This window comes from Camelus ferus, chromosome 26, assembly GCF_009834535.1.
Source record: "Camelus ferus isolate YT-003-E chromosome 26, BCGSAC_Cfer_1.0, whole genome shotgun sequence".
NCBI classification, from domain to species: Eukaryota; Metazoa; Chordata; class Mammalia; order Artiodactyla; family Camelidae; genus Camelus; species Camelus ferus.
Genome location: NC_045721.1, coordinates 3,126,163 through 3,151,396, shown reverse-complemented (window position 1 = coordinate 3,151,396; position 25,234 = coordinate 3,126,163). Strand labels below are relative to the sequence as shown.

Genomic DNA, 25,234 nt, shown 5'->3' with positions numbered 1-25,234 from the left:
GTTGGTTTCAAGGGCATGGTGTTCAATGCTAATCGCATCTCATGTGCTACTGAGTCACAGTCGCATTGAGTTATCAAGTCAAAGAGCAGCCCTTTTTGTCTTCCGCATAAAAGACAAGCCCTCAGACGTTACAGAAGGCAGACGCCCAAGTCATTAAGATGAGTTGTACATAAAAGATGCAGCACTGATCATTCAAAACGGGCAAGAAGAGCATGCTCTAGGAATAATTCTTCCGCAAGTCATAATATCTGGCACAAAACATAAATAAAGCCCTATTTTTCTCCCTCGGTGCCTGCTGTGGAGAAATCACTGAGCTGACTTGTTATCTGCCCGTAACAGCCAGTCGTGGAGAGGCCTTCAGCTAGAAAACACTCCTCCTGTATTTTTTAACAAGGCATAGACTGAAAACACGAGAAATGCCCCAACAAACAGCACGAGGACCAACAATTCCAAAACATCTGCAGTGAGATTATACTACGTACTGAAACAGTAAATTCTGTGTTGTTTTTCTAGAACTAGAAAACCTACACAAAAAATAAAGTTTTTTTTAATTTTTGCTCCTGTTTGTTGTTTTTAATCTTGGAAAAATCAGTTTCTCATTAAGCTTCACAGATGCCCTAAGGGATCTCTGATCTTAAATCTATGCTGGACAATAGGATTCTTCCACGAGAACGTGTTCATTATGTTTTCCTATTTTTGCCTGTGCATATACGATGATTCTGCTCACATGGGATGACTTCTCACCCGCTCACATGCCCACCCTCATTTCTAAATCCAACTCAAGCCCCTCCCTTGGTGAGGCTTCCCCAACCAACGTAATCAAATTGCTTATGTACCAAAACACTCATTCAAGAAGATGCTCAAAGATAAAGAAGGAGGAAAAAAATCTGGTTCGTGCATGAGCGGCTTTGATCTGAAAAAGTAGCCAATAAAAATATGGCAGTAACAAATACTTGGGAAGAAAGGAGATTCCGAAAGTTAGTTTTCTGTTCATTACCTTGTTCTTCTATTCCTTCTGGACGAGCCTAGAATTTTCCTTAGTTAGCCCAAGAATAAGAAGAATCATCCCAATTTGTGAAAACACAGTTCCTTCTCTGAAAGCCTGGTCCAGTGGCAGAAAGCAGAAAAGCATCTCTTACCTCGGAGCTCCCCCGTATCCAGAGTTGTCCCGAGCTGTTCTAATAAAGCAACCCTTGCCGCGTTCTTTTTGTGTTTCTTGCCATCGTAATGCTGCTGGGCCATCAGAGGATTGTTAAACCAGGCAGCACAGAGCCCACAGTATCGGTCTGAGTCTCTTCTTTGATAGGGAGATGAGACCACTGGAGCCGCGTCCACCCTCGGAGGTTTAAGTGCGCCCAGAGGTGTTGCTGGCAAGGACGACAACCAGACAGAACCAGGTTAGTCCCTTACTGAGTGCACGGGTCCCCAGTATCAGAAGATGGAAGAGTCTCATGGGCATTCTAGAGCTCAGAAACCCAAAAGTTTACCTAGACCGGGAGAATGATCTTTGTCAGCCCTCATGTCTGACGTTGGGCTCCAACTAAAAATTCCTAAATACTATGATCAGAGTTTGCAGTTTTTTATGGTTACATTTGATAGTTCAGGAAACCATCCTTTAGGAGGAAAGAAAGGTTTTAAAAAATAAACGTTTGGGAGGAGGGGATAGCTCAGTGGTAGAGTGTATGCTTAGCATGCATGAAGTCCTGGGTTCAATCCCCAGTACCTCTGTTAAGGAAAAAAAAAGAAAAAGATAAACCAAAGTAAATTCTTGGAGGTAAGAGAGTGATCTATGAATCAGACTGAAGCCAAAACTTGAAGTAAACATCAAACAATAATAACTTGAAAGATTCTGAATGAATGAATTAGACATGTGTGTGCTATAAATGGAAATAACTAATAAATAAAGGATTTGCCAAAGTGATGAAAGCAGGTTCAGTTGCATGGATTGTACCAATTGACGAAATCATGTTAATTTTATTGTCAGTTACTTTTGTTTATTGTGACAGGTTATTTTGAACCCCTACCAGCTAAAACTGATGTCGAAAGTACAATTTTTTTAAGAGACCAAAAAGACAAAACACTACAGAGCAGATGTTGCTTATCTAAACTGAACAGACATGCTATCACTATTTTGAGATTGCACAGCCTCAGTGATTAACACATTCCATTGTGAGCTTACAGTTATTTTGGGTCCAAGACGGAAAAAAAAAAAAAAGACTCTAACTTGGAGGAGTTTACTAACAGGAAATAAAAATAACTTTTTAAATGCATTACAACATACAAGTTGCTTTCATCCTTCTAATAACTATGACTCAGGTCATTGTCCCGTTTCTCAAATGATGGACTTCAAGGATGCCAAATGCTCTACCAAAGGTAAGATAACTAATTATGGTAAAGGTAGGATGCCAAACCAATTCCTTAACTTCCAAGACCAACATTCCTTTTAATACCCCTAAGAACTATTTACATACCTTTTAGTAAGCAAAGGGATTTTTACCCCTAGACCTCAGTCATTTTTGTATTTTATATAGGATTTATTTTAATTTTAGAAAACAATATGCTGATCTAAATCCTTTGGAGAGTGAAAAAAATTAAAATTCTCACATGGCCCATTAGTCATAAAGCACTATAATAATGCCTTCTGTTTTCTCCCTGCCTCTGTGATGTGGAGTTCAGCTGGCAAAACCTTGAGAATGAGAGTCATTCCAAGGAAAATCTGAGATCTGGAACCTCCATAGCAAATTAATGAACCACCTACTCAACTCCCCAAGCTTTCAAGTAATTTTTATGTGGACTCTTGTATTTTTAGATTAAATAACTTATATACCTACAGCCAACATAATACTCAACAGTGAAAAGTTGAAAACCTTCCTGCTAAATTCAGGAACAAGACAAGGTTGCCCACTCTTGCTGCTTCTATTTAACATATAGTAACGGAAGTATTCTATAGTATTGAAAGTCCTAGCCACAGCAATCAGACAAGAAAAGTAAAATGAAATGTGTCAAAATTGTTAAGGGAAGAGGTAAAACTGTCATTATTTGAAGATGACATGATACTCAAATGGAGAACCCCACCCAAAAACTATTAGAATAAATCAATTCAGAAGGTTGTAGGATACAAAATTAATATACAGCAATCTTTTGGGTTGCTATACATTACTAATGAAATATCAAAAAGAGAAAGTAAAAAAAAAAAAAAAAACTTTGCTTAAAATCATATCAAAAATGAAAATAACATACCTAGGAGTAATTAACCAAGGGGGTGAAGGACCTATACACTGAAAACTATAAAACATTTATGAAGGAAACTGAAGACGATCAAAGAAGTGGAAAGATATTCCATGCTCTTGGATTAAAAGAATCCACATTATTAAAATGTCCATACTAGCCAAAGCAATCTACAGATTTAATGCAATCTCTATCAAAATACCCAGGACATTTTTCACTGGACTAGAACAAATAATCCTAAAATTTATATGGAACCACAAAAGACCAAGAAGAGCCAAATCAATCCTGAGGGGGGAAAAAAAAAGAACTAAAAGAACCCTCTGAAACGTCAGACTATATTACAAAGCTACAGTAATCAAAATAGCATGGTATTAGCACAAAAAACAGACACAGATCAACGCAACAGAATAGAGAACCCAGAAATAACTCATACACCTATGGTCAATTACTCTACAACAAGTAAGACAAGAATATACAGTGGAGAAAAGACAGTCTCTTCAGCAAGTGGTGCTGGGAAAACTGGACAGCCACCTGTAAAACAATGCAGTTACAACATTCCTCACACCATATACAAAAATAAACTCAAATGGTTTAAAGAACGAAATGTTAGACCTGCAACCATAAAACTCCTAGAAGAGAACATAGGTGAAACATTCTTTGACATAAATCATACCAATGTTTTCTTGGGTCAGTCTCCCAAGGTAGAAGACATAAAAGCAAAAATAAACAAAAGGGACCTAATTAAATTTAAAAGCTTTTGCACAGCAAAGGAAACCATCAACAAAAGGAAATGGGAGAAAATATTTGCAAATGATATGACTAACAAGGGCTTAATTCCCAAAATGCACAAATAGTTCACACAACTCAATATCAAAACCCAAACAATCCAATCAAAAAATGGGCAGAATACTTGAATAGACATTTTTCCAAAGAAGATACGGCTAACAGGCACATGAAAAGAAGCTCAACCATGGTTAATTATTAGAAAAATGCATATCAAAACCACACTGAGGAATCACATCACACCCGTCAGAATAGCTATCCTCAAAAAGTCTACAAATGACAAAAGCTGGTGAGAATGTGGAGAAAAGGTAATCTCGTACACTATTGGTGGGATGTAAACTGGTGCAGCCACTATGGAAAACAGTATGGAGTTTCCTTTAAAAACAGAAAATAGAGTTACTGCATGATCCAGCAACCCCAATCCTGGGTATATTCAGAAAAAATGAAAACACTAAATCAAAAAGATACACGTACCCCCATGTTCACAGCAGTGTATTTACAATAGCCAAAACATGGAAGCAACCCGAGGCCCATCAACAGATGTGGTACATATATGAAGATACCTCACTTATATGTAGAATCTAAAAACTAATAAAAATGAATCTTTATACAAAACAGAAGCAGACTCACAGATACAGAAAACTTGCGGTTAACAAATGGGGTGGGAGGGACAAATCAAGAGCATGGGATTAACAGATACAAAATACTAACCATAAAATAGATAAGCAACAAAGATTTACTGTATAGCACAGGGAATTAGACCCAATATCTTGTAATAACCCATCATGGAATGTAATTGGCAAAAATATTGACTCACTAGGCTGTACACCTGAAACTAACACAATATTGTAAATCAACTATACCTCAGTCAAAAATAAATAACTGATGTAGAAATAAATACTTGCAAAATGACACTTTAATTCAAGAAATGCCGGTACTATAGCAGTCTCTAGGAGTCTTTCCCTACCTATACAGAGATTTCATCAGAGAAGGTCTAGCTACCTCAGATGAAACCTAATGGTATTATTTCTACAGGGACGTAGAGAAACAGTAAGTCTCTTAAAAGCCTCATTGTGAGAGTTGGTAATACATCAAAATGTGACAAGAAAGCTCAAACGGGGGCCGTGAAATCCTAACAGCCACCCAGTTTCATTCTGCTGTGACTCAGAAATGCTAATAAAAGCTACAAGAATGCAGTTGATCTGTAATGTGAAAGAACTTCTATTCACTTTTCTGAAGGAAATTGGATCTTGCTTCCAAAGTTTCCTGCATCTTTATCAATTTCTGAGGATTTATAGCCACCTATAGTTTCTGATAGAAATGGAAAACATATCAAATGTTTGCAGTCTGAATGGAGGCGCACTCCTGAAGCATAATTTACTTTTCTCGAAACTGGGCCCTAAGAAAACATTTCAGAGTTGATTTTATCAATTGATACCTTACCCACCACATTCTGGCAGGAGCGATGCACAATACAGAATATCCATCAAAGGAGATAATCTTATCTTGCACATAAGAGAGTAGCTGGATGCTGCATCTGCATTGTAACTTCTTCTCTGTAATAATTCTACCATCTTGGATACAGCCCCAAAGTTTAATTTTTCTCATGTGTCTGTTTTCAACTGCCTTCACCAATCTAAACCCAGTTTATAGCCCCGATAAAGGCAACAAAGGTAGTAGCAAGAAGGGAATGGAAACAGCTTTGAACCAAAACTGGAAGCCAAAGCTGGACTGGACGCCACCACCACTGAGCTGTGTGAACTTCGGCAAACCTCTGATGCCTCTGACTTCCACCAGGTTATCTCTATGCATTTCAGAGTACAAATTACACATCTCATTCTGGAAATGCTACTGTCAAACAGGAAGCCATTTACTCTGACTCATTTTTCACAGCATCCAAACCCTCAGCCCAGCTTCTGGCATAGTACCAAACATCCCAGTCTGCCTGGGACTGCGAGAGGGCCCCCAGGACGTGGGGTTTTCAGAGCTAAAACAGGGAAACTTCAGGACAAACTGGGATGAGCTGGTCTCCCTAGCTTCTGGGGTCAGATCTGATTTGCCATCCCACTGGAGAAAGGAATTAGGGAAAAGTTTGGAAATAATTTCTCAGGAGATCAGAGCACATTTTCTTTCAACTAAGCAGACAGGATCCCCTGCCAGATCTCACGGGTTTACTTGTGAGTTCACGAAGTGGATATACATATATATTATGGTTGAGTACTTCTCAACCATTAAAAAAGAATGAAATTTCGCCATTTGCAGCAACATGGATGGGTTTAGAGGGCATCATGCTGAATGAAATAAGTCAGATAGAGAAAGGCAAATATTGTACAGTATCACTTACACGTGGAATCTAAAAAATACAACCAACCAGTGAATATAACAAGAAAAGAAGCAGATTCACAGATACAGAATAAAATTAGTGGTGATGCGTGGGGAGAGGGAAAGGGGAGGGACAGTACAGAAATGGGGGAGTGGGAGGTACAAGCTATTGGGTGTAAGACAAACTCAAGGATGTATTGTACCACACTGGGAATATAGCCAAAAATGTGTAATGACTGTAAATGAAAAGTAACCTTTAAAAATTGCATAAAAATTTTAAAATAAAATAAAATACAGTCCATGATACATTTTTTTTAAAAGTAGGTGGTTTTCTCACCTAAAGGTTCTTATCCCCAATATTAATTTTCAAGTTTTTTTTTTTTTGGTATTATGCAGTTTATTCTATTATGTCTGCTCCATGTATTATTTTTTTAATTTAAATTGCCCCCAAATCCAGTTTGACCAATGGGCCATCTTGAAGGTCAGGGAGATAAATCAACCAGCATAGTGCCCCTAATTAATAAGCAGCAAAGGAAACAGGAAAGACCAGATCTTCTGACTCAATTGGGGACCAGCACCATATTTCAATGTCAACCAGTCTCCAGTGATGCCAAGCAATAGGTCAAAGAAACAAACAGATTAACTGCACAGCCAGAACACATTTCGTAGCTTTAACACGTGTTCTCGGTAGGGATTATTTGGAAACAGGCATTTTCTCTAAAATCATTTTTTTTTTCTGATTTCCAGTCCCAATGATAAACTGCCTTTCTTTTCTTCTCTCTCTTTTTTCCCATCCTAAATCAAATTAATGGTAGCAGGAATTCTTCGGCAAGTATCACTGTTTTTTTTGGGTTTTTTTGGTTTTTTGTTTGTTTTTTGCAAATGCTGTTGACAGTTAAATTTGGCTGGACAGAGTGCCTGGCTGAGGAGGCGGCTGTCTGGACACATTGACAGCTCGGCCTCCAGACAGTCCAGCCTCTTCTGCAGGTAAATGTCTCAACTCAGTACAAATCGTGTCAAGCTGGGGCTCAAAATGTAGATTTCCTCTGTGCCTCTCGCCGAGGACAGTGCCTCTGGTACAGCTGGGAAACGCCCAACGAACATGTGATGAATAAATGATGAAAAGTGCTAGTAAATTTCAGTTAATATCAACTCGGGGGATTTTCATATTTTAATAAATGGCTCATGAGAGCTAAATTTTAAATATTTGATGGTTTCATTAAACTTATGTTATAAGCTTAAAAATAAGTTAGATGTTCACAAGTGGGGATGGATTAAGTAAACTGTGAATCTCTATACTCTGAAATACCTTGCAGCAATCAAAACGATGTTCTAGAAAAAATATTCAGTGACCTGGAGAAGTGATCAGGATATAATACAAACTAAAAGATGAAGGTTATATGTAGAGTGTAAACCAACTTACTTATTAAATTATACACAGAGATGTATAAAACTGTATATAAACACTAAAAGGCTATAAATAAAAATCATAGCAATGGTTATGTTAAGTTGAGGATCATGGGTGATTTGTTTTATAGTCATGAATGTATATTCTTTGATGCAGGGTAAAAACATGTGTGTTTTTCATCCTATATAGAGACCACATTCCATGCTCACTTGTTTTAGTGCAAAGTCTAGAAACACTGCTTAGGGGAACTTTGGTGCCACAACCAGGTCTTAAATTAAATCTCATAAGATTTTATTTGCAGTGATTTATTTATTAATTTTAGGGGGTGGTGAATAGGTTGGGAGAGCTTGCTCAGTCAGAAAACGATGTTAAAGCCCCAGCTTCTATTTCTCCAAAAGATACAAGGAAACTCCTCCCCCACTGTATAGCGGATCTCGAAATAGCCCTAATGTTTAGAAAAAATGAAATATCTCTCTTCCTCCTCATCTGATATGTTTGCAAGGGAATTCTGCCATTCAATAGACTGCAAAATAGAAAAATCCACAAGCTATTTTTTCGATGCCATGAAGGAAATTAAGGAACATTATAAAACATCTCATGTTCCAAAGTATGTGCCATTAAACACTTCCTGAGAATAAACAAAGATGGGGATGACTTATCGGAACCATCATTCCAATTCAATTTTGCATCAACGGTCTAAGTATAATCAGCCTATTAGTGGGAATTGCTTCCTCGCCTACAATGCGTTCATATATCATCAGTCTTCATTAATATAGTATTCATAGATCATTGATTTTCATTAATATAGAATAATTCCCTCTAGTTCAGTCACTGATTAGGTTCTAAACATCTTCAGTATGCCTGTTTTCTGCAGAATCCGAATCTTTGAAAATAAGCCATTAAGGAGAACTTTAGAGGAGACAAAAGTCCTCCTCTAACTTTCTCATGTTGTTTGAAAAAAGAACCCTAAGGCTGTGACACTGAACATTCTTCTCTGCATTGAAAACAGGAGGATAAAATGTACGTTCCATGAGGTCAGGATCTTTTATCTGTTTCGTCCTCTGATGCATCCCAGGTGCCCAGAATCAGAGTGTGTTAAATCCACGTTCATGGAATGAGGAGAACAGTTTCTTCTCCATAAAGCTCTTTAAGTAGAAGAAGGAATTATGGTTTTGTAATGGAGCAGGACCCGATTGTCACCATCAGTGACCATCTGACGCCTGTAATGGTGTTTGTAACTGCTTGACTGTACCGTGGTTTAAAGGGTTTTTCTCATGCTCTTGCTGATCAGGTTTGGACTGGAGAGGAGGGGGGCTTGGGTGGTCTGCCCAGCTTTCTGGTGGTGCTGCCTGGGGGGATCATGCTCAGTGCCCTGCTTTTGCCCAGTGCCCTCCTCTTGACTCTGACACCTCAAAAACAGCAGTTGGGTGTTTTGTGCATCTTGTTCATAACTCACCCCAATTGTGCACGTCTGCAGTTATTTTCACCCCTTTATGGTTTCCTTCCATTCTGTTGTTCCAGGTGCAGGTCTCAGCCTGCAGCAAGAGGTGCCAAACTTCCGCCTGCCTAAAAGGCTAGAAGCATTTATCAACCTGACTTTAAACTGCACAAGTTTTCTCTGGAGCATTTTCCCACAAACCCCCTTCCTAAGTACTCTTTATTCTAGGTATAAGAATATTAAGAGTCGTAAAGCTGGGGGTGAACTTCATGCCCAGCAGAGGGAAGGAGACCGCTTCATCTGCAAAAATAAGGACAACTCTGCACCAATTACTTTAGGACATTCTGCTGGGATGGTGTGATAGCATCCTCTCTGTCCAGACTGATCTCAAAAAACCCTGCTGTATCGTGGGTACAATACACTCAGGGCATTAGGTCTTCAAACACTATTCAGTTAAGGTGCTTTACTCCCTCTGAGTTCAGTCTCATAATCTTCGGTTATAGCTACAGTTCCCAAACTCTGAGAAGAGGTGCCCTGGGAGGATACACTGAACATACAGGAGAGTCCATAAGATATTTTAAAATCCCAGGAAAGCACAGAGAATCTGTCAGACCCATAGGGACCACTCTCTCCAGGCAGCTCACAGTTTCAACGTGAGATGCTACAATCCTTTCAATGAGTTCATATTCCTGCGAAGCTGGGTATTTTGGAGGCTGCCGCGTGCCTCCAATCCATCCAGCCAATCAGTGAGGGACAGGAAATAAAGTTGGCAAAGTTCAATCTAATTCTGAGATTTAAGAAGTTATGCAGTGCCCAACAGGCAAACACATCCATCAGTCTGTGTGGTTATTTAAAGATAAAAGTACAAAATTAAGACGTCTTTTAATATATGTGTATTACTTTTCAGATGGCTGCTAAGTCATTAGGATATGAATACTCATTAAGTTGTTTGGACACGAAGTATTATGACATCATCCTACCAGATTCTTGGCTTATCGCTTGAGCAAGAATCAATGAACCTGCCTATTGGGCACTGCTAGAAGTGCCTCTCTTCACAAACCTCAGACAAGAGGCAGAGCCGGTGTGCCTGGAAGGGACTTGTTAACTACTGCCACCCCCCAGCAGGTGCCCTCCAGAAAGTGGTGATCAGGAGGGAGTGCCCGGACCACCATCGGTATTGTGAGGGGGGAGGGGTGCAGATGAGTGGACACCTGGGGACCCATGCTGGCCCCTGCCCTTTTCATTCCACCATCATTCCCCTAGCCTCACCTAATCCATACTCCACACTCAGGGTGGGAATGATTCACTCATCCAGCAGCATCAGCTATTCAGCCAGGGAGCCGGCTCCCTGGATCGCTTCTTACATCCTATGAATATTCATAGAGGATTTAGAGATGAGAAAGTGATCAGCACCCGAAGCACAGCGGAGCACAGGCTAAGTTTAGCAGAAGGCAGAGAGAGAGGGTGGCCTTTTGGCCTGGGCTGGAAGGAAGCTGAAACCCTACAAGTACCTTTAAGGAAGTCGGTGCTGATACTGTGCCTTGGATAGAAAGTGTGCATCTATCTACAAGTCCCTTCTCCGCCCTCACCAGCATCTCCTCCTCGCAAAAGGGCTCTCTGGGTTTCTCCATTTAACCTCAGTTTTGAGTTACCTTAAGCACATATCCCAAACAGTAACATAGACCTTAATAACCCAGAGTTGCAGGTTATGAAAATTGCCTCTGCTTGGCATTTAAAACCATGAATGTTAGCTATGCATATATTTGGCATGTATCTATTTGGTAAGTCCCAATAATCTAGAAATAAAGTACTTCATATTAACTGCCACTTGGAAACAGCTAAATCTGATGGTTTGGTGCTCTTGGGAGTCAGCTCTACAAAACCTCAAAGCAACTCAAGAACGTCTGGAGGCAAGCCTGGGACACAGGAAGGGCTGTTTTGCTCCGTCACCTGAGGTACTCTCCAATGCTTGGATCAGGAGAATCCAGCTATCAAAGGCTGAAGCAGGAAGTTTCTCCAGCCCTAAAGAGTTTAAAGACCATGACCTTATACCACTGCCTCTCATACTGAGCAATGAGGTTGGTGGGCAGAGAAAGACTGCTGGTAAGGATGAGGCTTTAAGCTAGAGAAGACTTTGAAGATACATGTTAAGAAAATAATTGGGCAGTTCAGTCCTGGGGAAAGGGCAGCCGACCCAGAGCCTGACTTGCTGAGATGTTATCACCCACAATCATTCATTTAACGACGGCTTTGACCACAAATTGCACACTTCATTGCCAGGCAGACACAGCCAAAAGGGAATGCATGAGCGAGAACAGAAATGATCTTGACTTAAGAACTTTTAGGACGAGAGGGCCATTAACAGTCAATGAGGGTGAAGCTGTTTAACACTCGCTACCCTGAGTGTGGATCACAGACCAACAGCATCGACATCGCCTGGCAGTTTATTGGAGATGCAGATCCTCGGGTCCAACCCTGGACCACTGGATGACAATCAGCATTTATGAGAGCATCAGGTGACTCAAATGCAAATTAAAATCTGGAGGGCACTGAATCAGGGGTAAGTGGTTCTCATCCCCGGCTGAGGATTAGAATTCCTTGGGAGGGGCTGAACGCTTACGGACTCTGGCCACACCCCAGGCCAATTAAATCAGAATCCCTTGGCTCAGCGCTGAGGAACAGTAGGTTTTAAAGTTTTGCAGCTACTTCTGCTGTGCATCCAGGGTTGGGAACCATCGGACTGCAGGGACACTATCTGGCATGGAGCCCCGTTCACCTCGACCCGACCAATCACCTGTGATCTCCTGTTCTATTCATTCAGTTATAACCGGCGCCATGTTCCCACCAGCGCTACAGCATCACGTGGCCCTCATGGAATGAAAATATCTTTAATTTCACAGAACCACATTATCATGTTGCATTAATTTGACAGAAGTCTATGCACTTTCTTTTTAAAAAAATCAAAAGAAGCAGTGGGAATAGGAAAAATGACATGGTTTTGAAAAGAAATCAAACTGTAACTCAGGATGGAGTTTTTAATTATACAATAAAATGGGGCTAATGGTTCAATCTCATCATACCCTTGCTGTGAGGATTCGAAGTAGCTGCTTGGTAAATGTCAGTTGCCAAGCGTTCTGGCCACAGAGAAAGCCAAGACTGGAATGCACATCTCCTGACTCCTGCTCCAGTTTTTTTCAGTGCCCCACGCTGATTTTGTTTCTGCCAAGGTTGTGCGGAGGCCGGTCCAGCAAAGACCAGACCGTGATGAGCAGGGGGAAGGGCAGAGTTGGGTAAGAGTGAGTCATAAAACTATTGAGTGGTGGTCAAGTGTTCACGAAGCTTGTCACAAGTTTCCAGTTACTAGAGCAGACAGTGTGTGCCATTGGATAACAGGAAGTCTGTATAAGAGCCAGAGAGATGGCTTAAGGAAGAGAGGTGTGTGAGTAATGGTTAAAGGATTTGAAATGGCTTGGCCAGAAGGAGGGAGACTGAAGTATGATTTAATAACTCGTGAGACACGTAGAGGATTATGGCATTTGGACAGATGGCCAGCTGTTTTTCCAAAGCTGCTAAAAAGGGCAAACAGACTGAGTCTGGAACAGTTGGCCTCTGGAAGAGAGGCAGCTTAAGGGATCTCATGCCTGATGGGAAGCACGCTTACTGGGCCCAGGATGGGTACCTGAGGGAGGTTTGTAGAGTGGGAGCTTTATTAATACCCAGTGGCAGGGGGAGAGCATTTAAATCACACAAGATGATGGAACTTAGAATTAAATGGAATATTACTTGAAATAGATTGATGGATAAGATGCTAAGTCCAGATTCTGTGAATCCCTGTATATAACTCATTCTACATCTTAGTCTCTGGATGAACTATCACATTTTTTTCAAAAAGCAAAATTCTTAAATAATAAATCATCAGGATTAATTAATCAGATATACGGACATCTTTCTTTCTGACTTATTTTGACTTATTTGACTTATATGAAAATAACCTCCCCTTTGTGTTAAAAAAAAGATCAACAAAAACATTGCCAGGGTTAGTTTTTGCCTCCTTGCCTGTCAGCATTCTTGATATGTTAGTTTTACTAACTGAAAATGCAAGTCCAGGTATTAATATTTCACCTGCGCTGTTGACCAAAAAGGAAAACGAAGATGCTAATCATTAGCACTTTGTATTAATCAAGATGTAATTACAGTGAGAATTCATGAGTTAGCCTCTAACCTCAGTTACGTGATCACGACAGGTGGTCCAGAGCAGCAGTCATGCCTTGCAGTGACTGAGGGCTCTTGGCTTCCAAAGACCTTCATCTCTTTGAGTTTTGAGAGTTGCACTTGGAACTCCCAGGTCGTATCTCTAGCCAGTATCACTAGTTGTAAGAATGACTGCAATTCATGATGTCTCCAAGTGGCCAAAAGCCTCTTGAAAACCTGGATGGATTTATTTACAATTAAAGTCATAGCCGAGTGTCTGCTCAACAGACCACTGAAGACAGTCACTTAGCAGGAAGTCCTGCACGAGAGAAACAGCTTTTCTGGAGGCTGAGAGGAGAGGAAGAAAACATGAAATTCCATCTTTCTGTTTTCTGATGGGGAACGTTGCTTGGTGTCTATGTCAGGTGACAATTCATAGAGTGGAATCACCTGTCGAAAAATTGTCTCTTTTGCTCTAGACTCACTTCCGGAAAATGAAAGGTGCCTTTCTATCCCATTACTGCATGAGAGCTAAGCCTTGAGTTCTGGCTTTCCCCACCCCCGGGAGACAAGGAACACAGACACTGATTCCGGGCTGTCTGAGAGGCAACGGGATCTGAGGGCCAGAGGGGTGTGTCTGATGTCAGGAAACGAACTGCTACTTAGGGACCAGGAAAAAAGAAGGTTGACAGATGGATAGAGGCCTGCATGTCCAAGGTGACAGGACCACGCCCAGGACTGTCCATAATGGGACCATGGCCTTCACTTTCATGGCACAGAGGAGATGGGACCATCAAGGAAAGTCATGGACCTGGAGGAATAGGTCAGGCTGCACAGGAAGGAAGGTGAGTGAGACCCACCTCTGAGGAAGCCCTCGGTCTCCACCTTGAGTCCGTGAAAACCAGGACCCAACAGCACCCACCCTGCAGCAGTCAGAAAGTAGCCAGAACCCACCACGCTGAGGGTACCCATGTGCCCTTAGGCCCTCGTGTGGCCCTACAGAGGGACAGAGGACCCCAGAGAATGACCAACACTGGCCTTCTCACCAGGCTTTAAGGCTAGAGGACAGTAGTCATTTAAATTGATTTTTTAATAATAAAGAAATATAATATTTACTGCATTTAAGTGCTATTCAGTGGTTTATACGTATTACATCTGATTGTTAGAGAAACCAAACTGAGTGTTAAGCAAGACTTTTGAGGCTGATGTTTAAAATAGATAGATATTTAAAATATACAGATAAAATATATAGATGAGATTTCAGCTTGGGGTGGCTCCGACCACTTATTTCGGGCGGAATGCTTACTTTACAAGTGGGTTGTCAATTTCCTAAACGAGACAGTTTTAGGGTTCTTATCTTTAGGAGATGATTTAAGAGTTGTTGCCAGAAAATCTCTTGCTTGTGGTGTTTTCTGAACAGTAATGCATTCTGAGTATGGCTGCCAAGACCTGACCACGACTCCTGTCGGCGGTTTCCGGGGAAGCACAGGAAATTATTTCATTGTCCTACTATCTTCCTTCATTTAAAAAAAAAAAAAAAAGTGTGTCAAAGGACACTTACTGGGAATAAAGGCATAACCACACCATAAAAGCTGCTGAAATCATCAAGTATCTTATACTGCTGTTTGATCCCCTGGAAGAGAAAAGTGAGTTTATGGTACTTAAAAGGATTTGTGAAAATCCCTGAGCCGGTAGCCTCATTGTTAAAAAAATCTTTCATTCTACTCGGTCGTCGACCCTTTGTTTTATTGGTCATTGAATATAAAATCAAAAGACAGTAGCCTTGATCTAATCACTGTTCCAAGCCTCTTATGAGCCAATGTACAAAATTATGGCCAAAATGACTTGGCTCATTTTAATTCACTTAAACGCTCTGCTAATGCACTTAAACCCTCTTCCCTGTAACACAGTCAGCCACCTGACTGCTGTGGTTTCTCTTGACAGTGTGACCCCAGGGAAAGATCATGTCCAGGAGAAGACACTTTGCTGTTAACTAGCTTCATCACCTTGGGCAAATAACTGCACATCTCTGGTCCTCAACATCCTCATGGGGAAAATGAGGTGGGAGAAATAATGATTGCTTAGCGCCTTCCAGCTCTGCTATTCTCCGAATCTATTATTTGTTGTATTTGTAAGCAACAGAAAAGCCAAAAACATCATCAGAACGAGCACACTGATCTGGAGACAATGCCTGAGAACATGCCAGATTCCCTAATTTAATAGAAAATGCACTGCTATGGAGATCTGCCTGTTTGACAAACTATTGTCTGCATCTATTAAAACAAGTATCTAGACAGGTTACCGCCAGGCAAACCAAGTAGCCTGATTCAGCTGATAGAAACTGCTAGGGTGGAGACGCTCTTGTATGCAAATACGAGTTGCCGACTGAACCTGAAATGCATATATTATCCGAAATGCGAATTTATGTAACTTTCAAACAGATCCAGAATACCCTGATCTTTATTCATTCAACAGAGAACTCAAATAAGCAAATTGGTGTCTGCTGTAGAGATTTATGGAAAAGTTGAAGCTCTGTCTCTCTGGTTTGTGACAGGAAATAAGGGGTGGGGGTGGGGAAGAAGAGACCCAACAAGAAATACACAATAAACACAGTAACACACAAGATAAGCGGAGTGAACGAGGTCATTGTTCACCTGTCCCTTTTCCCACACTGTTCACTGTTCCTACAAATGAGAAATTCTTTTTTTGTGTGTGTGAGCTTCAGATTTCTTTTAATTGAGAAATATTCTTGATTGAAGGTGTATTAAGTATCTGTTTTGGTTGCTTTATTGCTTCCAATCTCTTAAGGAGAGCCTTGGGGTTTGACCTGTGCTGTTCATTAGTTGAGCAAAAATCTGTAGATCATTTTATGAAGCATTATTTATCCTCACCTAGAGATCAAAGAACATCTTAGAAAATGCAATCAGAAGTTCTGGGTTCAAGTTCCAATCATATATTTTATGATATAACATCAGGCAAGTTACTTTACCCTGCAGAGTGTCAGTTTATTCATCAACAAAATGAAGAAAATTATATTTTATGTTTCTTATGAAGATTAAATGAAACAATGAAAGTGATGTTTCCGCTATATCTTTGCAACGATCAGCTACAATCATTGATTTTATCATCAGTTTTGAGGTACCAACTATAGTTGTACCACACTGCAGGATCTCTAAACTATGATGTATTTTTATTTCATTGTTGAGAGATGAACAGATATTTTGAAACTTACATTTGATAAATGTAATGAATGTAAAGTAACATTTGTCACGGAGACAGCTGATTCTCATTATCCATGGTAGTGATGTTATAGTCTCTGAGAACATGGAGTTAGCAAATACTGGACCAGTGTTCCTTGGGGAAATAGAGAGTTAGGTTCCTATGTGCCTGTGGTCCCAACATTTTGTTCACCTGACCAACATAGAATCTTATTTTATGTGTGCTTCTGCTTAAAGATACCCTCTTTAATATATATTTTTGATTCACCAACATCTAACTCAAAGCCAACACACTAAACTCATGCCTGAACCAAGCTTAGCTAAACACACATCCTTTCCCCATAAGGCACATCGCATCTTTCTTGCACTGAGAAGCACTATGACAGCACTTCAGCCCCATCCTGGGGGGTGGGGGGTGGCATTTTAAGGGGCAAAATCTCCAACCAAAATCACAAAAATGCAAAACACCTGTCAGGAAATAGACTGCAGAAAGGGCACCTGTTTGCAGAATGAGTTGAAATTTGGAAAGCAGAGTGTTGCCTGCAGCTGAGAACATGCCCACAGGGCAACTCAAATTTTTCACCACATTGCACACCTCCATGAGTGACCACGAAATGCCAGGAGTGTTGATTTGTGGTTACAAATAAATTTCAGTGAGTAGGTGAGTTCACAAATACAGAATCCCACAAAAGATGAGGATTCTGTGTTTGCATGTACATTTATATACAATAATATATTTATTCAACACTTAATCATGTAGCAGGCACTATACTAAGTATTTTACATACATCTTCTCCTTTATTATAATAAATACATGACCAGAGTATCAGCATAATGTTACCAATATGAAATTGAGAGCTAAATTAAAATAACTTGGAAAAATTCACACAGATATAACCAGAATTTAAAGCTGTCTGATTTCAGAGCTTAATTTTGTTGTCCACATTCTTCTGTATTTCACCTATTGTGTTTTTTTTTAAATCAAGCAAGAGGACAGGCATGCCACTTCTTGTAAAAGTGGAAACCCCTACCTTTGATCATCATATTTAACTGAAATTTAAAGAACCAACGTAACTTGATTTGAAAACAAAGCTACAGATATTTAAATGCCTTCTGCATCTATGCTTCCAATTTTCAGTCATTTAATAAATATTTATTAAATGCCAACTGTGTGCCAAGAAGGGTTGTATGTGCAGTCATCAATGGGGAGGTAACACTGGGATTCCTTTGGAGCATCCCAGGACCGTTCTCCATTCATCTCCGAGAGTTAATATACACACATCACTAGAGCAACTTCAAACTCTTACAGGTCAAAAATGAAAGAAAGATTATTGCTAAGTTTGATGCCATTACCTGTCAAGCCAGTGATGTTTGGGAATTATATTAAAAAGAGTGCTCAGTATCCATTTTGGCTAAGAATGATGGATGCATTCATAAAAGCTTATATGTGAAACAATAACTTTCAGGGACAATGTATCAACCAGGATAGATTAGGCTCTCCTGCAAGTAACAAACAACCCCAAAGTATCACCATAAAGGTCTCTTTTTCACTCTTGCAAAGTCTAATGTAGGGTGAATGGCCCTCCTCCATCCTGTAGGCTGGTCCTAAGACATCACTGTCAATCAGTTAAAAGTCTGGGGAAGGCAGGAAGTAAAGGGGTTTTGTTTGAGCAATGTCTCTGCCACGAACACAAGTCAATTTTCTTGTTAATCCCAAATATTATCCCCAGCCTCAGAGATGATGGGTAATCTTAAATCTCATTTTGATTAATGGTAGACAATGGGGAATAACTGTCATTTAAAGCTCTTATTCTAGGCTTCAAATTTCTTCTAAATAATTTACATTGTTCTTCCAAAAAATGTTTAAAAACAGCTAAAGGATTTTTCTTTCAGGGTTTTCTTCAGGATTTTGAGTAGTATGAACTCAATTTCATTCTTCTTTCAATTATCTGGTTTGGGTGAGTTTGTCATAAAGGAAAAGGGGAAAAATCATTAGCTAGTGAGCATAATGTTGGGGCCAGGGACTCCAGTTAAATGTAAGTGGTTGTGTACTGCATTGAATAGGGTTCTCCTCACCACCGCAAACTCATGTCCAATCAGAGTTTCAGAATGCAAACTCATTTGAAAACAGGGTCTTTGCAGATGCAATTAGTCAAGCTAACATGGGGTCATACTGGATTGGGGAGGGTCCTGTTTGGCTACGTATTTATTTAGGACAGTTTATTAGTTCCCTGTGGTGGCTGTAACCAAGTACCACAAATGTAGTGGCTTAAAACAACATAATTTTATTATTTTATCATTCAGGAGCTCAGAAAACTTGTTTAATTAATTTATTTATTTAATAATTTTTTAACCTATTTTTATTGAAGGCATTTGATTCACAGTGTTGTGTTAGTTTCAGGTGTACAGCCAAGTGATTCCATTCTAAGTGTGTGTGTGTGTGTGTGTGTGTGTGTATACACACACACACACACACACACACACATATACACATATATTCTTTTTCAGATTCTTTACCATTATAGGTTATTACAAGATTGAATATAGTTCCCTGTGCTGTACAGTAGGACCTTGTTGTTTATCTTTTATATATAGTAGTGTGTATATGTTAATCCCAAACTCCTAATTTATTCCTCTTCCCCCACTCCTTTCCCCTTTGGTAACCATAGTTTGTTTTCTACGTCTGTGAGTCTGTTTCCAGTTTGTAAACAAATTCATCTGTATCAAGGTCAGAAATCTAAATCCCTCATGCAACCTTAGCTGCTCCCTGCCATATTCTCAAGTTGTGGGCATTGGGAAGGGGACACCTGCTGATACACTATGTGGTCTCCTCCAGTCAGTGACCATGCCCTTGGGGTGCCATCAGTGGCAGGCCTGCCGCCATCAAATACACATCCTTATAGGCCACCCAGGCAGCCCCACGGGGGTAACCAACAGAACTTAGTGTCCAGGAGCCCAGAGTGAAGCCACCAACCTGAATGCAACCTCAAGGCTCTGTCTGGTTACTCATCCTCCCCACTCTGTTGGAAGTTCTCACCTTCCCCTACAGACTCAGCTCCCTGTGAGGGGCCTCCAGAGCCAATCTCAGCTTCATCTAAGCAGGATGGGAGCAGCCTGACCTCTGAGGTTCGACATCAAGCTTCTGACCCTTTCATCACTTGTGTTTCTACTCTCATAACCCAACTTCCTCCATATTCCTGAGATGGACGCTCTCTTCTGGGCCCTCATTCTGGCATCCAGTTCCTTACTGCATCCTCCAGAGATCTTGAATTCTTGTTTTGAAAATGGTTTACTATTGCCTCTACTTACCAGTTCCCAGTCCCAGATCCAGAGTCCTGCCCTCAGCTCGGTGGCCACATTTCTCTCCTCCTGACAGGTTTCCTTAATGCCAGAGCCTGTTTGTCTCCTCAGCTCCGTGGCCACCCCTGCCCCCTGCCCCTGAGTTCACAGTTCCCACTCGCATGCCCACTGGCACCAGCACTGGCCCCCTCTCCTAGGCAGGTGCTGCCTCTTTTCATAGAACTCATCCCAAAAAGGTCAGTCTTCAAGGAGACCCAACATGTCCCCTTGAGCTCTTTCCAAGGCAGTGTTTGAAACAATCCCAGGCTCTGAGAGAGGAAAGTTACTCCCCAGTAGCAACTTTGTCCCCAAATGCTCTCCTGTGAATAACACAAGACTTCCTATTTTTCAAAGCATTTTAAAATATATGATTTGCTCCGTATCAGGGCCAGGGAGAAAAATGCACCCATTATTAGAATTAAGTGACATAATGAAAAAGAATATGAAAAGGAATATATGGGGGTGGGGGGTATAGCTCATGCTTAGCATACATGAGGTCACAGGTTCAATCCCCAGTACCTCCATTAACCACAATCAATCCATATAGATAGACAGATAGATAGATAGATAGATAGATAGATAGACAGACAGACAGACAGAAAAGGAATGTATATGTATAACTGAATCACTATGCTGTACACCAGAAATTAATGCAACATTATAAACCTACTATACTTCAATAAAAAAAAAAAGAAAAGAAAAAAGAATTAAATGACAGATGAGAAAACTAAGATTGAAAAGGGTAATGGAGCTACCAAAGATTATGTAACTAGCAGAGCCAGGGTCTGACTTCCTGCCGCCTGAATCCCAGGCTGTTTTGTTCCTGCCATGTGATGTCAGCGGGTCGAGCCTGTCCGTAGCATCTGCTGAGCATCTCAGGGTTGGAAGTGCTCTCAACTCCATCTTGAAAATTACTTACTAGTGTCTCTACTTACCAGTTCCATGTACTCTGGGGACTTTAAATGTCATTACGGTGGAACCCCCTCAGGAAATGCCCTGCCTAGCGGTCAGCCAGCCTCTGCTTCAACAGCCTTTCACTCCCCCAACCCCCAGACAAATATGCCACCTTTAAGCATCTCTGAATATTAATAAACTTTTCCTTATCCTGAGCTCACCTCTATGCCCCTAATTTCTACCCACTCGTTGGTTAGATCTGTTATAGCCAAGTTGAGACACGCATATGCGCGCAGACACATGTATGCGCGCACAGACACGCATGCGCGCACAGACATGTATGCGCGCATGTGTGCAGACATGCATGCGGAACCCCTTTCCCAGGACAGCCTTCCAAGTAATCTCTTCCATGCAAAACCATCCTGCTTCCTTTCCTCTCCCTCCAACAAAAGGATTTCATGCCCTTCCTTGTTGTGACCTCTCTCCTCTGAGTCATCTCTGAGGGGATCCCAAGCCGTGGCAGTGACAAAGGCACAACCACCTCAGTGGAGTCTCCAACCTGAGCACGATCTCCCTCCCGCTTGAGGTCGGCCAATCCCGCGAGAACACGGTGGGTCCTCCTCACGCTCTCATTTTACCGCGAGCTCGAGAAGAGCGTGAACTAGACCAGAGGTTCTGAGAACTGACCTGTGATCTCACAGCCCGAGTTCTGCCCAGCATCTCAGAAATTCTAATAAACAGACGCCCAACTGGAGAAGGCAACTCAAACTGCCACGAAGTCTCCAGGATCCCAGGCTGATGCGTGATCAAAGCCCATCTTGAGTAGGAGGAAAGGTGCTGATTCCCAGACACCGACTGCTCACCCCCGTCTGACGGAGCAGCTCCGAGAAGCAGTGAGTTGTGCCTCAGTGACTCGCACCCAGAAGTCACCGCACTTCCAGAGCCTCTCATTCATGGAGGGGGCGCTAAAGCAGCACACCTGAGCAGGGGACGGCTTCTCTCTGGCATCTTAATTCAGTTGGCTGTGTTTTAGATGTTCTTTTTTCCCCCTTCCTTTTGTTTTCATTGTAGAAGTAATTTCTAGCCAACCTGGTTGATCGGACAGAGCAGTTCCTCGATGTGCAGAGGGCAGCCACAGCCAAACCTTCAGGCACTGCTGCTGGCCTCGGATGCAGGTGGCAAAGGCAGACGGCAGGCAACCCTGATGCGCCTCAAGATGCCAAAGGGGCTGCCCTTGGTAGTTCAGGAAGCCTGGTCTGGGTACTCTCTTCTGCTGCCTTTTGGTCCTTATCCTGTATTTTGTAGTAACTGAATTTGTGCTTGTCACTAAGCCTCGACCTCTATCCTAGGTCTGGGAACCAGGTTCCGGATGTGTTCCTTATACTGGGTGGTTTCCAGCCCAGTACTTTTGTCTAAAATGATGGTGCCCTGCCATGCTCTTAATAGCTTTTCCTTTACCTAGAATCCCAGGACCGCAGCCAGGGCGCCGCTACCACCTGCCAGACTTCCCTGATGCCAGTATCCTGCTTGAGTCTCCGCATGACCTCTGTACCCAGAATCCCCGTTGCTAGGTTCCTCCTATCAGGCCCTCAGCCCTTCTCCTGTGCCACACCACCGAATGCCTACCCTCTGCTTACACGTGAACCTAGTGACTCACCTCCCCCTCTCAGTGTAGGATACATGGCTTCCTTTGCTCCCTGCCAACAGCTGGGATGACATCAACCCAAACCCAGGGACCAATTCAGCTTCCCAGGCCCTCCAATTCTGTCTGATGTCACCACGTTGCAAGATCCTTTCTGCTCACAGCAGCTCTGGAGGAGAATGGATGAGAATTCAAGCTGCAGAATGGGGCATGTGCAGCCTGGGGACTCTCCACTGATGAGAAAGGGAGATGCTGGGGAAAGACATTTAGAATCGGCTTCCCCAGCCCAAACTGCCAGTGCCACTTACCCCCTGCCCACTCTCATTCCCTCCTCGCCCCCCTGATTTCTGTCATCGTGAGGGCTGGGCCAGCTCCACGGACACACAGACTAAGTCATTAAACAAACACTGTCACTTAAGTATTTTAGACTTTTCCTTTGGACTATATTGATGGCAAATAACAAATTACCCCCAGGTTATATTTACCACCTCTGGGGGTATTTTAACTCACAAAAACAAGTATTTTATCTCAGAAAAACAAACTTGTGCTTGGTTATCCTGAGGATGTACTGAAATTCACAAAGAACTACTTTTTTTTTTTTTCCATGTGGTGATTTCTTTACAGAAGTAAGCACTCTCCCATTTGCTAATTGATATGAAAAGCAAAGATACAGCATCTCCTCTTCCATCACTACCTCCAAAATTAAATTTAACAGGCAATACTCCGCTCCCGCAGGGAGAACAAATGGGCTGGTTACTCATTCATGGAAAACAGGTGAAAATTTTCCAACGACTGTTTCTTTGAAGTGTCTATTTTAAGAGACTTGAGGGGGAGTAGGTTAGAAGGTGAGTATCCAGCCTTTTAGAGAGCACAGATCAGGAGTTTCAGCCGAGTGGCTGCTTCTCAAATGTCAATACATGGAGTGTGCCCCAAACAACCTGAGCTTGTCTCCAAATTCTACGTGCTTTGCAACCCCATCCTGTATCTGAATGTCAAAGCCACCTTCACAAAAACAATATTCCTTAGTTAAACTAAGTAGGAAAATGTAGTAAAAAGATTCCTTGCTAGTCTGTAGGTGAAAGAAGATATTTTTTCTTAACAGAAACACCAGTGAAGACGAAAGGCAAGTATTGTTTTAGACTCCCTTCAATTTCCAAAATACCACTTAAAAAATAATTACACCCACGATTTATGCATGATTCATTAGGCAGCAAGATAAAATGCATTGCTACATCTTAATTGCACTGAAAAAGCAGGCATCGTGAAATATACCCTCAATTTCTTGGGATTATAACTCAGTCTAGTAACCTCTTTGCCACGATGTAGACCTTGTTCAAATAGTCTACCTTTACTAAATTACAACAGTACTATTTTAGTTCTGAAGAATTTTTTTCCACTTAAGTAATTAAAAGGTCAAATAATCTGTTACCAATATTTAAGCTTTTTATTGTGAAAGTTAATACGCTTGAATTACAGGATTCCTTAGTAAGACGACCGGAATGTCATCTGATGGAGGAGAGGGAAACCCCAGTTGTGGGCAAATGAAAGTGTTTTTAAAGACTGTGGTTTTCCTCCTCGTGATCCCCATGAAGATCAGAACGTTATCCAGGCCCAAGTAGTGAATCTGTACGCATACAACATGCTCTCCATCTCTCATACCGATTACAGACGCAAGCTAAGAAAGGACCGCATTCGTTACATAATAGATTATCTTACTTAGTACATAACGCTTATGATGGACAACATCTTTCAGGGTGTAATCAGCCGTTCAGAAGACACCAACTGCTAATTATCAATCTGAAGAAGGCAGGTTGAGAGTCATGAGAGTCAGCAACCCCCCCCCTCCCCCCGGAGGTTGTGAAGGGCAGCCTCTCTGAGGCTCTGATCCCGGCACCGCCCCGGAAGAGGCAGCCTGACGGAGTGGAGGGGCACGGTGCCGGGATCTCAGCATCTCCCCCATCCCCATCACTGTTCAGACACGTACCTGTGGTCTTTAATGGAGTTTTCTCTCCTAGCAAGAGTTTTAACCTTTTGGCGTGGATTTTGCCTTGATAATGTGAGTCAGCCACCACCGCGGAGGTGAAGGACATGTTACAGAGTGTACAGCACTTGTTTTTATCCACCATGTCAGCATCACTTCCCTGCGAGGAAGAAAGACAAAAAGAACATGAGAGAGCGCCCCCGGGGCCCCAGATTTCTTTGTTGTTTTTTTTTTTTTTTTTCTTTTCTGGTTCCGCTCTGTTGCGAGTGGTACCACAGACTTTCTTATTGAAATGGCTGTTTACTCTTGGTCTGTGATCTCTTTTTGTCCTTCATCATAATCATCATCAAAACTTTCTCAGCGGCTGAGTTCAACCCGTACTGAACAGGGGCCACTGCTGCCAGGCACTGGGAACACAGGACAAACCTGTGGATGCGAGCTGCCTGAAATAAAACGGGGCCCCTCAGAGGCCAGAGCATGTTGGATCCGGCCTCGTGAGGAAAGTAGTCTGTAATTGCACCCTTTTGCTTATCAAAGTCAGTAAAATATCAGACTTCACATGGCCTGAATTATTTAGCAAAAATTATCATTTGGCATTCAGCTCTGCCTTTGACCCACTTCAGCCTCATCAGGACACGTGACTCCATGGTCAAGATTTTTTTTTAAAGATTTCTTTAAGGAATTGAAGGTTTTTCATCACTGACTTCAGCTTCTATCATAAAGTGAGGGTATGACCATGCTAGCCGAATTTTCCGGGAGCGTTTGTTTCCTTTCCTTCAGGAAAGGTGAT

General features: G+C 41.7%; 1 protein-coding gene across 4 annotated transcripts in view; it reads right to left on the bottom strand.

Moving 5' to 3' along the window:
- Positions 1-25,234, bottom strand: part of ZMAT4 (zinc finger matrin-type 4) — a 284,740-nt gene that overhangs the window by 98,473 nt on the left and 161,033 nt on the right. For 3 of the 4 annotated variants that reach the window (XM_032468401.1, XM_032468400.1, XM_032468402.1), the window contains exons 4-5: positions 24,448-24,604; positions 1,140-1,367 (exon numbers count right to left, since the gene is read on the bottom strand). In XM_032468401.1, the coding sequence (XP_032324292.1) occupies positions 1,140-1,367; positions 24,448-24,604 (385 nt within the window). The remainder of the gene's footprint in view (positions 1-1,139; positions 1,368-24,447; positions 24,605-25,234) is intronic. The other variant, XM_032468403.1, reaches the window with a different exon arrangement.